At 38.7% G+C, this 18,924-nt stretch overlaps 1 protein-coding gene across 10 annotated transcripts in view; it reads right to left on the bottom strand.

Moving 5' to 3' along the window:
* Positions 1 to 240: 240 nt before the first annotated feature.
* The window catches only part of DMD (dystrophin), a 1,224,073-nt gene continuing 1,205,389 nt past the window's right edge, over positions 241 to 18,924 (bottom strand). For 7 of the 10 annotated variants that reach the window (XM_069873469.1, XM_069873460.1, XM_069873489.1 and 4 more), the window contains 2 exons: positions 15,921 to 16,013; positions 241 to 2,153 (listed from right to left, as the gene is read on the bottom strand). In XM_069873469.1, coding sequence (XP_069729570.1) covers positions 2,056 to 2,153; positions 15,921 to 16,013 — 191 coding nt within the window. In that variant the 3' untranslated portion in view covers positions 241 to 2,055. Of the gene's footprint in view, positions 2,154 to 7,776; positions 7,809 to 15,920; positions 16,014 to 18,924 lie in introns of all 10 variants that reach the window. The other 3 variants (XM_069873503.1, XM_069873534.1, XM_069873545.1) reach the window with 1 other exon arrangement.

The raw sequence follows: 18,924 nt of genomic DNA, 5'->3' as shown, positions 1-18,924 counted from the left end.
TTAAATATCTTTTGATAGACTCACTCCAAAACTAAGACCTAGAAAGTAAAAGAAACAAACCAAAACCCTGATGAAAACAACCGTGCAACCCATTTTCCTCCTTTTTTTTTTTTTCTGAAGAGAAGGTCTAACATATAAGAGGGAAAAAAAAACCAGAAACCCATTTCTTTCTCAGATCTCAATTTAAACCTTCTGGTTAAAAAGATCACGAGAAATACAAGGGTTCCTATTGTAATAAAGTATTAAAAAGGTCTTTATTAGGAAAGCAGAGGTTTGAGAGGATTGTACTTATTTTTTGTAAATGATTATCATGGTTGGTATTATTTAAATAATGAGACCTTGTCACACAATGGACACGTGGTGATGATGTAACATTATCTGTACGTAATTGTCAGGAACACCACAAAACCAAAGTGAGGTAGAAATAGCATGACTAGCCATGTTCAATGTTAACTAGCATTCAAAATAAAATCTTTCCCAAGTTTAATTACACTTCATACAAGAAGAGGTAACAGATTTTTTACTCTTGCAATATAAAGTCAGATGGTGTATTTCTACGTATTCTACAGTAAAATCAAAAGCTGGTTAAGAAAATGAAATGGTAAAGCTTTTGCTGACAGCACCTCATCCCCAAAACTACCTCTCAAGAGCTGCAGTCAAGCTGACTAATCTGTTTCAATATCAGTTCCTCTCTTTCTCAAGTTATTGTTTATTATGCGGGATTACTTGCAGAGAGAAATGAGGAAGAAAAAGGGACCAGGGTCTTTGTTTTGGTGATAAATATCTCATGGAGCAGTGTGGCTACCTTCACCTGATCACCATATGCGAGCACAAACAGCAGTAACTAACTCTCCTACAGCCTTTCCCAAAGGTTGCTCGCAGTGTTACACCTCCTTGGGGCTGGCTGCTGTAGCAGGCTGAGACACACATTGTGGAAAGCTCTGGTTTTATTTTCCAGAGGATTGAGGAGCTTCATGCTCATTCACAGCACTGGTAGCTGGACAAGCGAAGATGCTCCGTGAGTAACCTACTTGTGCTTCAGGTCAGAAGCTGATCCCACAGCGGGTCAGGAGGAAACATGTCCCTTCTTTCCTCTGCAGCAAAAGTGACATGAGCAGTGGCAGCGGGTGAGGAAGAGCTGTACCCAACTCCTCCTGAAGCACTGGCTGCTGGCCACAGCCAGCAGGGTATTGGACACAGAGGTCCAAAGATTTAATCTGGTAAGGTAATTTCTATGTTCTTTTACTAACAGCATTCAAGAATTTAGTCAGCAAACGCTGGCACATAGGATGGTCATTAAATAATTCTTTCCTTTCTTTCTTTCTTATGGGGTTTTTATTTTTTTTTCCCCCATTAATTTTTTTTGCAGGCTCTGTCATGTAATGTGCTCTTCCATTTAATTATTGCAAACAAGCTGTGTGATTCATTTAATTCTTAATTTTATTGGAAAGAGGTGACAAACTACCTTCATTGGAAGTTCAGGACATTTTTTTTAAGCCAGCCCTAGTCAGACAAAACCAATGAGAAATGTTAGTTGGCTGTTTTGGTGTTGCTGCAGGAAATACTTTTTTTCTTTTTGATAGGCAAGGAAAAGAACACAGGACATGAATCTCTCTGATGCAGTTACAGAGCTGAAATGATTCTAAACAAATGCACTGCCTCAGTATTTTTTTTGTGGTTTTTTTAAGGGGGTTTCTATAAAGAATTATTTTTATAAAGCACACTTTAGTTTACAATCTTTCATTATAACTGTTATAAATTTTTTTAAACAATCCCAAATGCGTTCCATATAAAGAAATGGCAAGTTATTTAGCTATCAAGATTTTACATGTAGTCTTCTTCTAATTTTTGTACAATTGCATAGACGTGTAAAACCTGCCATTGTTAACAAAACAGTAACAGACTTAGGAAACTACTGAAATCTACAGTATAGTACCACTACCCTTCACAAAAATATAGATTTGTTTTCTTGTAAACTCTTACAGTCTAATCCTCTTTGTAGTATGAATATTATAAAAACCATGCGGGACGCCTGAAGTTGTAAAACACATCTTGCTATTCTAACACCTTGTCGTCAGTCATCACTGTCACTAAGGTTTCCATCGCTCTTCCCAAGTCATCTGCCATGTGGAAAAGGCTCCCTACATTGTGGCCTGAAAAAGAAAGTCAAGAGGAAATTAAATAAAGAAGACATGACAGCAGGACGGTAGGAATATTTTACAGAAACAGCCAAGCACAGATCCATCGCTCCCCATGTTCTGCACATTGCCATCCCCAGCAGAGTTCACCAGAGACTACTTTTTCCAAAAGTCTCCTGGATGAATACAATATGTTGTTAGCAAAAGTTAACAGTTCCACGAAACACTTAACAGCACTACTGGCTTGAACAGCTGCAGTAAACTATGCTGACAATAAGCCAATGAGTTTGTGTTCCAAAAAAAACCCCACAGCGATGAAGCTGTATCGTTATGAATGATCACCAAAAGCAATGACTAAATCCCTTGATGTCACTGAAAAGTTTCCAACTCGTGCTGCAAGTGTTTGACCATTCAATGTTCTATCAAGGAGAAAAATACAAAGAAACAGATCAGTGGTAATTAATTAAATCATTAAACCCAAAAGGTGCCAGCAGGATACCTGCAAGGATAGCTAAAACGATCATCAGACTAAATGGATGCATTTTATTCAATCATTTTTAAAACAACCTTTGCTTTTCAGACAGCAGTCCAGTAGAAACATAGATAACACAATTATTGAGTAACTACTATTCAGTGGTTCACTTGTGCATTTCTTCTCACCCATAACCACTGAAAAGTCGTAAATGGTATCATCACAACATATGATCCTCCACACAGAAGCAATTAAATGAAAGCAGAGTACAATTCTGGAGACAAAACCTTTAACAACTTCTCACACTCATTTTACCAGCACTGCAAATGGAAAGGAAAGATAGCAATGATGATCAGCACTAAGAAATGGCTTCATCACAATTAGTGACTGAACAGACTCGAAGTAGGGAGATTAAAATGCCCAAAGTTGCCATTTTAGGCACTTGGCAACACCCTGCCTGCTCTCCAGCTGCTGTTCCAAAGAGTACGAGTCTCCTGTAAGTTTTGTGTCAGATCTGCAACCCTCTGCAACTGTCTCAAATACACTCTGGCAAGTCTAATGACAGAGATATTATGGTTTAAACAACTGAATCCCGTTTGGAATCTCCCTCCTGTAAAAATACGACTGAAGAGGGAATATGACAGAGATCTAGGCATTCTAGAAGATAAGCATTCAAACCAAGGACTGAGTGTTCAATATTTCTTGCAAGGACAAGGATGAATGAGCAGACAGAAGGTCTTAAAACAAGCAGAAGGAAATTAAAACTCCACACAGCACATAATTGTATTACTGCACTCATCGCCACAGGCTGATGTTGAGGCCAAGCACATTAATGAGTTAAAAAAGGAGTTAGAAAATAATCACTGAAGAGAAAATCATATAAATGCAAAGAAATGCATGTGACCTCCAACTCAAGAAGTCCTAAAGCTGCAGAGTGCCAGCAACTCAGGTATAAAATAGGGGAAGTATTACTCAATAGATCTATATGTTGCTATAGCCTAAGGGGTTTGATTTACTCCCTGAGAGTACTGGTGACAGAATATTTGTCAGGAAAAACATGAAAAGTGCAATGCCACCTGCCCACAACCTTGCTTCCGAGGAAAGCTCTCCATTAGCATACATGATGTATGTAATTTGCTCATCAGCACGTCAAGTAACAGCATATGAAAAATTCCTGCCAAGTTTTGGTCAAAAGGTAGCCTACTTTAAAATAAATGTGTGCCACCACATTTATTTCAGATGTAAGGGATAATCTTTCTTACTGGCACCATGCAGGCTGAGATCAATCCAGCAAATTTTACCGTGGAAAGTGTAAATTAGTTGAAGTCATAGGAAACCAAGAACATACTTTAGATGGGAAATGTCTACATAAACAGCAATGTGACTGCCAATGGCTTGATCTACTTACCTCAGACTCTGAAATGCTCAGGTACCTTTGTAGCATGGTATTAAGGCTTTACTGGAACAACTGTGGTATAACCAAAGTGACCTGGAGAATCCCCAGAAAACATCCCAACCCCGCAAACTACTTTTAAGCAATCTTTAAGCTTTAAATACTCTTCTTCTTCCTCATCCGCAGCAATCTACAGACCCAAGACAGGGCAGTGGTAAGAACTGTAATCGAGTAACCCGCTACGAGAGGCACTGTTGCTTGTGGGATCATGGTGTCTCTTTCAGATTCATTGTGATCGACTTCTAGAAACAATGACTCCGGGGCTCTTCAGGGACTCCAACACCACTCATTCCCAGCTTGGTAAGAGCGATCACACTTCCGTGGATTTAGAGAAACTCAAAACTACTAAACCCCATTTTCAGAAAAAAACCCAGTTAGTACTATTTTGTTCTGTCAGATACAGAGCTGTAAAGGTAACAAAGGCAACTGGGTTTTATAGAAAGAAGCTTGGTCTAGAAAGAATAACTTCAATGAAAATGATATTAAAAAAAAGTCTTTCAGAAGTATGCCAAAGTAGATACAAGCTGCTAAGTTGTTCAGGCAACTAAAACAGGGGCCAAGAAGACCTTATGTTTCCAGGGATCCCTAAGGCATTCTTTAATGCATAAAAATTACAGCAATGTCTGCTAGTCTTTTTTTCTTTTCTCTGTTAATTGCTGCCATATTTCTGAAATAACCATGCTTCAAATCCCATCTCCCTACACAAAAGCTGCGGCACACTGGGGGGATAAGGAAGATATGACTTCCTCTCCCCCACACCATCCATACTACCTCTCTAGTACCGGTCTTAATTTCCTCTGCAGAAAAGCTGAACAATCATGTGTCTGCTCCTGAGCCATTTGAGCTTACAGCATGACCATAAACTACTGCTGATTGCAGTTTATGTTAATAGCTGGACTGTAAAGTTCAACAGCCTGGGGACTGCAGTCCCCAGAACAGTCACGGGATGGGAGGACAGTCCAGAAAACCAGGCAATATAGCTGTGCTACAGCCACTCAGCTGGTGAACCCTCAGCTGGGCATCGTTGCACCAGTGGTAGGTTTTCTGCCTCCTTTGCAGAATGGAGTAATGGCCAGGTCAATCATGACTGCAAATAGTTGAGAACAACATATGCAATAATTTCCTGGTACCGTATGTGCAATGAATACTGTCTCCTCTGTAATGCCAGCTATCTAAATAACAGCTCAAATTCACTGACTGTTTCTATATAGCTCTGATGCTTCTATTGAATCCTGCTTACTCGCCCTAAGACTGAAACATAGGACATTGGCATTTTTAATTAAGAAGCAAATGAGAAAAATGCTGTCCAAAAAGCACTTAGAAAAATATAAATTGTAGCTTTCCACTCATTATTATTCACATTTTAAAGTAATGCCACCAAAGAAGGCATTAATTCTATTATTTCTTTTATTTTTTTTCCTAAATGCCAAAGCTGAGAAAGTTTTCTCCATGCTTGAGGCACTGAAAGGTTGAAAGATGCTACCGTGTAAGAAAAAAATCTATCACACACTTTGAAATGCAACAATAAAGCTCAAAACGGACATGGACAATATTAAATTAGATATAAAATGGAAGGAATATTAACAGCAGTGTATTTTGAAAGCAGAAGGCTCCTATTTCTACGGACACTAACCACATCACTTCTAGTCACACACAGAATGATGCATTTCACATCTGCTGAATTTGCTTTAAAGGCTCTATTGGAATCAAGGCCCTTGGATGAGGGCACAGTAACTGAATATCAGTCTTACACTAGAGCTTGTCAGAGAAACAAATGTGGACCTTTCAGAATCAAGAGTGAACTGAAAGTAAATTAAGAAACCTCAACACGATGCCGTTTTTAGCAGCACAGATTTCTAACCCTTGCCTGACAAAACACAAATCCTTCCTGTTGGTGGCTTGGATTTTGATACCCATATTCATATTGAGTAATGCCATGAAATCCATGGGATTACACACAAAGACAATATCTCAGGTGAGTAATGGGATCAAAACCTGCCAGATGGGCTCAGAACTGCACAATCTGCCTTTGCACAAATGGACTCACACATAAAGCAAAAGCTGTTCTGTATCTTAGCTCATACACTTCATAAGCAGACGGAGAACTGCATTTTAGATTTGGTTCTGCACATTACCAAGCCCCCTCTGGAACCTTCAGCAAGCACAAATACAACTGGAGAGTGGTGGGAGAGTAAGGGAGACTACTGCATTGAAGAAATTAACTTTTTGTGCCGTTAAGTTTCTGGAATATGATCAGGTAGGACATGCCCATTTTTCTAAATTTTTTAAAATTATTATTAATAGTATCAAATATGCCCTCAGCAGCAGATGCTTTTTTTTTTTTTAAATAATATGCATAAATATGAATGAGGATAGCAGAAATCAACAACCCGTTTTGCCGAATTGGAGTACAATTCTCAGACCGTATGGGCTGACAGCATGCAGGGCTGAATATGAAATAACTTCCATTAAACTGATGGCCTGATGCAGTCTACTGATCACATCTCAAGCACCCTTTTTTGATCCATATGAGAGGAATTGCTATGTAAGGAGAGATTTAACCTGCACTGAGGATCTCGTGCCTCAAAGCAGCTGGACCTGTGCCAGCTCCTACAGCCAACGAGGAGAATCACTGTATTACAAGGCACCACGTTACAACAAATCCTGGCTTATTCAGGGTAGCCTGTCAGTGGCTGGGGGTTCTCAACAGTTCTGCTAAGAACCCCAGCACAGTGTGTTTCCACGAGCCCCAGCAGAAGTTTGCAAAAATAATTCCTGCCTCATCCACACTGCACATCAGCTTTTCAGTAAAGGTCATTTCACAGCTCCTTGCAATTGCATTCAGACAGTTTCTGAATATTTTAACTTTAATAATAATTTTTGCTGGCAATTAATCTTTCAAACATTTTAACTGGGTGGTGAGTGAAAGGCAGCTTCACAGAGGCAAAATCAAGGCATTCTGGAAATACTTTCAAAGGTGCTACGACAACACGGTGCAAAATGTTTTCTCCCATTAACAAGCAGTGATGTACAAATTCTAAAATCTATTCTGCATCAAACCAATCACGTCTGAAGTGTGCAGTGAAAATCATTGCCCATTTGCATTGCTGAACACAACACTGTGGAGCTGGTGAATGTTAGTAGAGTTCTTCATTCTGCAATAGTATATCAGGAAACTAAAACACCTGAATCTCTTATACCTCTCAACTCTCACTGTTCTAAAGAAAAATAAAAAAAAACCTGTTTAATAACTGGAGATAATGGGTGGTGTATCGGCACATGTATGTAATACGGTTCTGGATATGTAAGTAGAATGAGAGACTTGGATCTCCCTGTTGTGCTTACATACAAGAGCAGCAGAAGATAAGTCAATGACTGCAGCATATTTGCTCACCACATTTATCACACAAAGGCTTAATTTCAGTGTACAATTTTCTCCTCCCCACTCCTGAGTTTCCACCTCTGGGAGGACATAAGAAAACACACTTCCTTGAGCTGACATTGTCTCCACTGAAAGTTGAGAGGTACACTACAGTTAGAGCACACACGGGGAATGCACTGAGCAAAATCAAACAAACCCCAAAGCAAAATAACACCAACCCCCACCCTTGACCAAACTCAAGCAAACTCGTGCTGCCGTCACATGCATGCTGGGCACAGAAAGCAAGCTGTGACAAACAGAAGCCATGGCAGTGAGCCTGCATCTCACTAACCTCTCTCACTGGCTTTCCAGGGGCATTTCTTCCTTTAGGAACAGAGAAAGGAAGTGGAAGATATATCAGAAAAGAAAGGAAAGGAAAAAAACCACACATGAATATATATTTTATACTGTAAGAGACTCTTTGATTTCCATTTAGGAGTTCAACATAAAATAACTGCATTTCTGATTTAAACAAAGACTGAAAGTGCACTGAAATCCACTGAAGATTCTAAGCTGATTAATTCAAGAACAGTTCTGTAATCTTCATCTTGGTTTTAACCTAGCAAAAACACTTAATAAAACTATTAAAGCCAATTTACAGGTCATTCAGTTGAGGATAAGGATGGCAGAGAAGATCTGAATTCACTTTCAGAGCATCTAAATTTCATCAATTTGAGTAGTTATACTAATCAACATCAGTGGTAAAATCATGTTTCCCCAACATCGAATTAATTAATCAACTTTACATTTTATTATGGTCTACACACATATATACAGGTATGTGTTCATATATACCCAAGTGTACAAACACCCCCCCACCGTATTTTACACCTAGAGCTGTACGCTGTAATATAACATAGAATCATAGAATCACATGATCACATTAAAGATGAATTTATTCCGAAAGATGTTTCCAACAAACTGATCTGCAAGCATGGCAAAACTGAAGGGCAGTGAGAGGAAGGAAGAAAAAAAAAAGAAATAAAAGGGGGAGAAAAAGAGGAAATACCTCACTACTTTTAAGCTGTATTGCCAAAACAAAGGAGTCACTAATAGGTTTAGTTGAAAAGATGCTTCTGCTGAGCCTTCACGGAAGCCATACTTTAATCATACTGATTCCTCTCAAACACTTATTGTAGCGTACTTTTTTTAAAAAAACAGAAAGACAGGCATCAATCAACAGCAGAAACACCCCCTTCCCATCACACAGCCACTGACAATAAGATGCTTGCTGCCTCCAGAAGCAGCAACTCACTGTCACTGGTACACTACTCCAAGCACCAGCATGGCCACACTTTGTAGCCACATGAAAATCACTGTGGTAGATGCTGTTCAAGGAAAGAGGATGGTCTTTGCTCAAAGCTGTTGTAAATTATGTAACTGTAAATGACATGGGATAAAGGGGAGAGAGACAGATATATGCAGAACACACCAGTAAGCATAATAATAACTTAATTGCTGCTGAGGTTTTTTCTAGGTATGGCAGCCTGCAGGAGAAGGCAAGGAAGACAATACATAGCTTTGCAGGTATTTTACAAGGAGCAGAACAAGGGTCAACAACAGAGCAAAGCTAAGCAGAGTTTGTAAAGAAGAGGATAGGGAGGAAAAAATGAATGGCATCGCTGACCACCACGGGTCAGAACCACAACTTGGCAACAAACTCCAGGCAACAGAAATGACTGGGGCAAATTCTGAAGGGCCTGGACAGCAAAGGTTATGATTTTCACAACAGAGGAAGTTTTATTCCTTTCCTTCCCCTCTTCCTCCCCCTAATAGCATACTTACTATTAGACATGCTAATAATAGGTCTGCATTTAAGTTTTCATTCTGGTCCTAAAGGGAGCTTTGACTCAGGTTATGGCTCTGCTGCACGTGCTGGTGGTGCACAGAAGTACCAGGGCAAGCTTGATGGCTAGAAGAGGTGTAGCTTCAGTTCTAAGAACTTCACTTTGCAGGCCTGTCTAACTCTCTAGGACTTACATGAGTGCCCATACAGCCTGCAACCTTTTCTGGTGCTTTTATCAGAAGCTGTAAATGCTAAAAAAAATATTTCCCAGGAGTGAAGATGAGAACCTTTTGTCAATATAAATCATGTAACAGAAAATCCTTGAAAATGAAGACAGAAATTCCATCGCACGCTTTGCACTTCTGAGGAAGAGGCCCAAGGTTTAGATGAGTATGTGGTCTACCTAAGCCCTCCAGAAACTGCAGCACAGTTCAGCTAGGTGTGCGAGAACCCTGGGGTATGAATGAGACTCAGAAGACAATATAGCTTGTGTCAAGAATGAACTGCCTACATACAGAATACTGGATCCTTATGGAGGTCTGAAGAAATGCCTACCTGTCTGCATGAGCATCTAAAATTGCAGTTACATAGTGTCTGATTTAAATATCTACATGAGACTGATTGGATTTTGCTAGAAAATTAATGTATTAAAGGTAACTGGGATAACTTCAAGACAAAACAGCTGGTGAGGAAAGTCTGCGGTGAGTAATCAGCCCTAGAATTTGTTAAATCCAACAAAGAGTAGCACTACTACAGTAACAGCTAATTTATTTTGGAATAAGATTAAAAAGGATTTAATGGATTTTACTTTATTTTCTTCTTTGCATATGAATGAATGCATGTCCCTAAGTTTTCAGGCAAGGGGTATAGTTTGGCATAAACTGCAGAGGAAGAAGACTGTCTGTATTGCTGTAGTTCTGAAAATTTGTATTCTATAAGGCATCAAAATACTGATACATAATACACGGGTGCCTAATTATCTATTATACCTGCTCGAATCAAGATTTCCTGCCTTTGCAAAATAGAAAAGTCTTCCTTGTTCCTTTTTGGAAATCTACATAACATTGCATCAGAGGCAAGGGTATGCAGTAATCAAACCTGAAAGCAGAGGCACTAATAAAAAGTTCATGCATCTACGCAGATTCAGATCAAAGCAGAGAGCTCAAAGCATCTACTGCACTGTCCCTCTCATTGAACTCAGGAGAGAGTTGGGCTGCAGTGGGGAGAGATCTGAATCTGTAAACAGCCTCTTTTTCTTAAAAAAAATTCCTTGAAGTTTTGTTAAATTCATTAACATATTCTCAGTTTACATCAGGACTGAGCACTATAAATCATGAAAGAACTAGTCCTCCCCATCATTATCCCAACAGAAATCTGCACAGAAGCTCACTCACTTCAATATCATTGGGATAGGGGCAGAGCGATAAGGGATCTCAGTCCTCTGGACTCACTGATCTTGGACATCAGACCATAGCACAGAGAAGGGGATACAGTCCAGAACAGATCAGGCTGGCTCTGTTGGAAGAGTATTTCCGAAACACCCTACAGTATTACGACTTCAGGGTACTCTTCCACTGATTCAGTAAAGTGTGATGTTTTGCTGTCAGAATAAGAGAAACTACATTATCTGCAGTGCTGAAAATTGCTAGTTCCAGTTAGGACAGTTGTACCATTTATGACAGAGCCTGGCTGATGCAAGAGTGAGAGGAGAGAATCTTTCTGGTTATCTTTATGTGATTGAGATAAAAATAAAACAAAACTTGTAAAAGATAGTGCTATTCTTAGTGCCGTTTTTTTTTTATTGCTGTGGAATCTTGTAATTTCATTGCATAAGAGAACATCCGTATTAAGGAATACCATGTTAAATAGCATTGGTGAGTACTGATCCCTCTCCAAATGTTTCCACGTGATGTCATGGCCTCTTTGCTGTTTTAAGTTATCTTGGTCTCATTTGTAACCACTTCTTGGCTCCCACTTCCTCAGTATCCACCAGCAAGGGCTCTGCATTGAAAGCTTGGGAAGCTCTCTCACCAACTTCAGTTTGCTGAAGAACTTCTGCCCCTAAATTCACCTCTGATCTTCATTCATAGAAAGCATTTGCTACAAAACTCTAACTGCAAAACAGTCTGGCCCACTGTAAGAACCACCTTAAGTGGGGCAACTTGTTTGTCTTCAGTGCTGCAGGAGAAAATAATTTGGCTTTAAAATACCAGCCTGCCAATGTTACTTTCTAACTGCGAACAAACTCCCTGGAGACTTAGTAGCTTGGGCACAAATACAGCGTGAAAATATTTTCTTCTGTGGCCCATTATCAAGCAGGGTCAGATAAACCACTGAGGTGGCATTTAATGGTAGATTTCCACTAAATGGCAGACCTCTGCCTTTGACATACATTTTGAGTTAGCGCGGCAGCTGTTTGAAGCAGCTGCAGCAGTTGTGAATTTGCTGGGAGCAGCAAAAGAAAAGAGTAATGGATGGGAAACCTTGTAGATTAAAAGGCAAGAAAAAAAATCCTGAAGGACAGCAATCAACAGGCATTCAGCAGAATCTCCCTCTCCAGAAATGAAACTGCTTTTGGCACTAACAGTCAGCTGTGCAAGGAGCATAGAGGTCCTCTGCTTCTTAGGAAATGCAAAGAACTGCCAAAAGGTTAAACTGAAGAAACAAAAAAGCTTATAAAAGGTATAGAGAAACACAAGTTACTGCAACTGAGATTTGTTTATGAAAGTCTATGATACTATTTGTTTAAATATGCTTCTCTAAAATATGTTCAAAACGATGCTATGAAGCCTTCATGCACTTTTAAAAACACCTACATGCAGGACAAACTTGGAAAACACCATAATCGAAACAAATCTATCTCCAGGTGAGTGACAATTAATTACTACTACATTTTACTGCTTTGTTTCAGAAGTCCAAGATAAGAACTACTACTTGCATTAGAAAACTATTTCCTAGCCTGAGTAAATTTTACTCTTCAGATGCTTTCAGTGATATTTAGACTAAATATTTTTGCCTTTAGTTTGAACCCTGTGATGTTCAACTATATATTTGTGTACCCAAGCACAGAAATTCAGTCCTCTTCTCTTCCACTGCCTATTCAGCTCTGAGCTTTTCTCATGCACCAAAGCCCTCAGAGTCCAATTTGCTCTTGTCATATTGTCCTGCAGTTCTCCAATTTGTCATTATCCCAATGGCAATAGGATACCCAGAATTATATTCTTGATTCAAAAGGAGTATCACTCCCTGTGCTGTGACATGCTCGAGATGGATATTTAGCTTGAAATTTAACATGCTTCTTTTTACAGGGCACAAAGGAAACCCATATTTAATGTCCTACTGGTAACTTCCCAGGCTTTTTAACAGATCCCTAGATTTCCTCAAATAATTTAATGTATAAAGTTCAGGTTATTTATATGTATGGTTTTCCCTTCCTGGATTTCATTTCATTACTCTCATTTTCAATTCTGGTAGGTTTTGATGAGTACCCTGCGTCCTTTGCAGCTCTTCTGAAATTTCGTAGTCTAGGAGTATCATAGCAGGCATCTCTTTCTACAATATTTGTACGGAAATAAACAATGTTACTTCTAACAGTTGTCAATCTTGGATGTTCAATCTACCTTCCTTCTAATTTGTAATTTCTAAACATAGTATGCATCACATGTGGTGCCACCTTACTCAAGTAGTTTGAATTCACTTTTCAAATAACATTTCACAAGCTCCTCTATGACAACACACTTCTGAATCCCAGAATGGGGTGACTGAGTTTATTGCATCTGACAAGTTTTTAATTCTACTTAATAAAAATTGATATAAAAAAATGTACTCTTTACTGATCAGTGCTTTTCACTTGTTTGGGCTTATTGTTCTGTTTCCTGAATACTTACAAATACCCTGAGATTCAATGCAACCTCTAATCCAAATCAATAAAATATTACTATCCATCTGAATCCTTACATTATGCCCTTTTCTCAGGCTGCTTTACCAAACTGATTTCGCTTTTTGGAGTTACACTTTGATTTTTTATTATAGATCAGAAGCCTGAGAAAGAGATTTGCACATCCCAACAGCAAAATGGCCCCTCAGTCAGGGGTTTGATGAGACCAATCAACTCTGCTTCCTCTTCTCCTCCCTGCAGTCTTGAGAATCCCTGATACCCACGGAAAGTGGCTGAGTACAGCATCCTTCATCTCACAAGGTCTATATGAGGCTACAGCATACGAGCTGTTGATGTAAGCTTTGTTTATGCAGTATCAGTTGAGTATCATTTAATAATTAAAATTGGAGTAGAATAAAACTCCAATAACAGAAATTTGCATGACATCTCAGCAGAACTGATGGCGTCAGTAGCCTTCTATAGCAACCAGTGAATGGAAATACATTTGCACTGCTTGCAGGGCAAGCTACTTTTTTCCCCACAGAAGGCCTGATCCTTCTTACTCCTCAGCCAAAAGTGACTATACAAACCTGGCATTAGTTCACATGCATCAAAAGAAATCTAATCAAGGTCCTAACCTTTTTAGTCAAAAGCCAGTGCAAGTTGCCAAAAAGTGAATGACTTTTTCTTCCAGCAGGACTAATCTTTTAGTGCAGACAAAGGGAGAGGAAGAGGCTGATTCTGGCTCAGCCCAACAGTGCTTTGGTCAGGCCCAGAAGTAAAGTCCTGTGTGAAGCTTGACTATGCCCAATGGCCTGTTCCTGCTCCTGGCTACTGTACCAGAAGGTCCTCTCACAGCTTGGATGAGGGGGACAGAAGACGACACGTATCAGACTGTTCCTCCTTGCTCACAGCACTCCATGCAGCTAGAGAATACTTCTGTCCTCTAAGGCTGCTAGTCAGGCAGGAAAGTATATAAACTGCAATCTCCTTTATGGATGCCTGTGATCACAATTATGAGAAACAAAATAAAGGAATACATTCTTTCTCTGTATTTAAATTGTAACATTTTGCATCACTGGAATGCAAATGTGAAATTACAGCTTAACTTATGGAATTAAAATATTAACTGATGTTCCCAATTTCGAATCCTTTTTTGTCCCACTACACTTTATATTCTCTCAGTTTGATTAATGAAGCTTTGCATCTTTCAATAATAAAATTAAAGACCTTTCTATTCTCAGTCAGAAGGAAGTGATACCTAATAGACTGATCTCTACCTATTTATACACAGAAAATGAACCAATGTAATTCTAATACCTCATTAACTGTTGTTTCATAAATTGCTCCTATTTTAATTAAAACTAACCTTATTTTTAAAAAGAAACACTGTTGTCAGTGTCATTAGCTATGCTTACAAATTAGATACCACAGAGAAAGGTGAACATTTTAATACATGGCTATCTGCATCTGGACCTAAATGTAACATATTTACACAAATCATAGTTACTGATAAGAAAGCACTGTCTGTTGCACCCTTGTGTACACAGCAACTTTAAAAATAAGCCCATTTTTATTTATTTAAAAACACTTGAAAGATTTTTCATCTGTTGACTCTGCTAATACCTAGGCAAAATGATGGCTGGACATATGACTTTCATATAACGCTGAGGTGGAGATCAATGTAGTTAATAGTATGTTGTATTAGATTTTCTTCAGTAATATTTTTCTAAACAATTCAATCTTTTAATCTGCAGCGTGAGATCTTACGCAGTTTACACAGCATTCTCCTTTTCCACTGCTCACATATGTTGCCTGGTGAGAGCTGAGCTTGCTTTGAAATCAAAGGATGGAGAAAACTTGACTTCACTGGAAGTCTAGCATGATAGTTAATGCATTTATCTACTCAAGACAGACCTCTGGGTGATGTGTGAAACTTGGGCTGGAAGCCCTATAGCAAGCTTATGCCCCTACTGAAACCCACTCAGCAGGCTGATGTTAAGACACCCGGACTTTCTTCTGCAAGAAGTTTAAGTCTGAGCCTTCTTTCACAGCAACAGGTAATAAACTTCCAATCCCCTGCAAGCAATCTGAACCATTTTTCTTGGCAGTAGAGAATTTTCTCAGGGTTTAGAAAAGACCTTTCTGAAATTAAAAAAAGCTGAACAAATAAATCCTAGTAATACAAATGCTTATCTTTCGCAAACAACAGGAACAAGCAAAACAGAAACACTGAAAGAAATGCTGTGGCTGTGCACATAAGTGCAGCCCACACTGCACAAATAAGCAGCCCACTTGTTTATCCTCCATCACTCTGGACCCAAGGGCTACAAGGTCAAAAACTCTGACTCACAACTTTAATATTACTTTTAAAACAGATTCTTCTTGGAGAAAGGTAAGGATAGAAGAAAAATGTACCAAGACATGTATTGAAAATAAATCAGCCAGCAGATGGACTATAAAGGAGAAAAGATGTGAGAAAAGGAACACAGCAAAAGGGAAGAGAAGAAAATGCTCATGAAGAAAGTGTCTCTGACAGACATTGTTTCATCCATTTATCTAGCAAGGGCTACCTGTGGAGGTAGCTTAAGATAAAGGAGGAGTAAGCTGCTTCTCCACTGTACTTCAGACAAGTTTTTCGACAGCTATTGTTAAAACAAAAACAAGGAGCAGCAAAAAAAGTGAAACTGAAACACAACCCCCTGAAAACATCAAGGAATAGAAAGCACTTTTATCTTCTTCCCTCTCATCTGCCGCAGGCAGTAGTGCTCACCTCTGGAACTGGGGAAGGAGTTGTTCAGCTGCTCCATCACTTCCTCCAGACCTGTGCTTGTGTCCTGGGGAGGGCTGAGTAGCTCATCCTCACCTGGAAAGCAAATCCATACCACTGCATAAGAGTCACTACAAAACCACTTGCTAACATCTTACCATTGCAGACAACCTTCATGCACCTAAGGCTGTTCACTTAAATGAATTTTCTGCTTAGTCCACAATCAAAATTTTAAGGAATTATTTTGTCAACTATTATGTTTCTTTTGTTTTTAAGGATCTAAATGAAATTAAACAATTAATTCTAAAAACATAACAGTGACTTTAATTTGCAAGAATTATAAATAATCTAGTCTTGTAAAAAAAGTGGGGTAAAATGTCTGTTAGGAACATTTAGTTCTATAAATGACACTCATCATTTCAGCTTATCATTCTATTAATGGCAAAAGAAATTGCTGTTTTGAGTGCTGCTATTGAGCAGCTTTCTAATAATGCTGGATTCATATTAGCATTGCTTTGCCTAGTTGTGTAAATCAGTAGAAACCCAGATTCTGATCTGCATCAGTATTAATATTCCTGACAGTTTAATTGCATCAGATTGGTGCTCCAAGAACATTCAATTGTACTGTAAAAGGGTTTAGCAGCAGTTTAATAAAGTGAAATACATTTCTCCCACTGAATAATTTCTATAACCTGATTATAGGGCAGCAGTTTAATGAGAAATTCAATAAATTTTATTTTTACTGGGGTTTTTCAGTCATGGTTTCAGATAACTAAAATCTATATGTTGATTTTACTGTAGACCCTAGCCTCCAATATAAATAGAGAACCTGAAAAAAGAATACACCTAAAGGAAACTTTCATCTAGAGTCTCCTTTTTAACTAGATTTCTTTTATCCCTAAAACACAAAAGCAATTTTGCCTGCTGCGATAACCATGAGAGGTACATCCTTATTTTGAAAATGACTTAATGACCCTTTATTCTAAAATGTCGTGCCCTATTAAACTTAAGTAATAAACTGCCTAATTTTCTGTTCGTATTTACATTCTTTAAACACTGAGATGCTCCATGCTAGTAGAGCTCTACAGTAAAAGAAATGCTAAAGGAACACTTCAGGAGAGTTATTATCAACCAAAACCAATTTTTCCCACTCCAGTACAAGAAGTGGGGTAAAACGTCTGCAAGAAGCACTTAATTCATATAAGTGATGGTCTTCGTATCAGTTTCCCTTATTCCATTAATGGTCTAAAAATAGCTGCTGAGACTGATTGCAGTTTGTTCAGCTTTTGAATAGTGCTGGGTTCACACAAATCAACTCACACCATGAGGTAATTTCGCATCAAGTACTGCACCAACAGAGGTGCCTTAGCAGAAGTAATGTCCTTCCAGCCTCTGCTGGACGTCAAGGTGAAAACTCAGACTGAGACCTTGTGCTTCTACCCAGACTGAGAACCTTACTAGCGTGCCTGCAGAATGCCACCTGGCACTCAAGACTGAAAGAAGAGAGGTTTTGCTGTCGTGGACAAGAAGAACTTAGGACAGGTACTGATACACAAATGTTCTCATAAACACGGATACAAAATGAAATGTGTTGACCCTCAAGACTGCTGTAGCTTTATTTAAAATGCATTATTTTTATTCTTTGTGATCTGGACAATTTCTTTGAACACTGCCTTGTAAATGACAAAATAAGACATCAGCCAGGCAAACAGACAAAAGTAAAGAAACCTTCAGACCTCAACTACAACTCTTTACTCAAACCAGTCTTCCCTACTTATGTTTCTACAAAATGGTTGAAGAGCTGGGTGGATTTCAAATGTTCTGGTGGTACCCAAATTAATTAAAGTTCAGCAACAGTTTCTTGCCTGACATGCCTTTAAGAGAAAGGCCAAAGATCAAGGTCTTCCCATTAGGGCTCAATAAGAAGAAAAGCAGAACCTCTCCACTTGTCCAGGTTTATTTAAGTCAGCAAGGGATAAGCTCTTCTATTTGTAAATTAGGATCTGAGCGGGCTGTTGCTTTTTTCAAAGAGCTCGATAACACTCCTTGGGGAAAACCTCTCCTTGAGAAAGCAGAGAGACAGAAGCGCAGTATGCCTACATTCAAAAAAAAAAAACCCAAAACCAACCTAAGGTCTCCTTTCAAAAAGTAAAATATACAAAAGCTAACACTACGTTACCACATTGCCTGAAGGACTGACCGGTCCTTAGTATTTCCTCAAAAATTATGACTCCCTCATTACTGGCTGCGCGCTTGCTGCATGGGAGCATTACCTACAACTCTCCTCAGGTTCCCTTCACAATTCTAGAATATTTTAAGTTGCACTTCAGAAAGCTCTCAGACTAGCAAGTGAAGCTTTCTGGTGTGAAAGGAGACTCTACAAACTGAATTAGTTGCGGTTTGTTAACTCAGTTAGTAATTCTTTTTATAAGCTCTGCTCCATGCTGCCAGCGGTGTTGCTTCATTGACTCTCAACATGATCATACTGATAATGATTTGACATCTCACTGTCCTTCCACATATTGGCTCAATTGAACAAACAACAAATCTTGACTGATGTCTAAATATTTGCTTTAACTAAGTTTTAGTAGTTTATATGGTTACATGCATGTTCATTAGTTCCAGTCTCACAAGTGAAAATGGGAATAATTTCATATCAAGTCAAATGGAAAAGGCATTATCTTTTTTGTCCTACTAAATGATAAATTATGAAAAACAACCCTTTTAATAAAATGGCTGGGAACCACTGTCTGCATATCTTTTCTTGTGTACTTTAATTAAGATATTTTATGACATGGAATTCATGACATTTCTTCAGAAAGCAGATGCAAATTACTCCACCAATGCACTTTGTCTACTCTGTGGCAGTATTTACTCAACAGTAATATGCTTAAAGAAAGAAATTCAAAACTGCAGTTACCTGTGACAGTTCTCTCGCTTCCAGGATTTATTTTAAGCATTCCTAAGGGTAGAATTTATTTCACATTTTTTTGATGTAGAGTGTACA

This window comes from Phaenicophaeus curvirostris, chromosome 1 (genome assembly GCF_032191515.1).
Source record: "Phaenicophaeus curvirostris isolate KB17595 chromosome 1, BPBGC_Pcur_1.0, whole genome shotgun sequence".
Taxonomy (NCBI): domain Eukaryota; kingdom Metazoa; phylum Chordata; class Aves; order Cuculiformes; family Cuculidae; genus Phaenicophaeus; species Phaenicophaeus curvirostris.
This window is presented reverse-complemented; position numbering and strand designations above follow the sequence as displayed.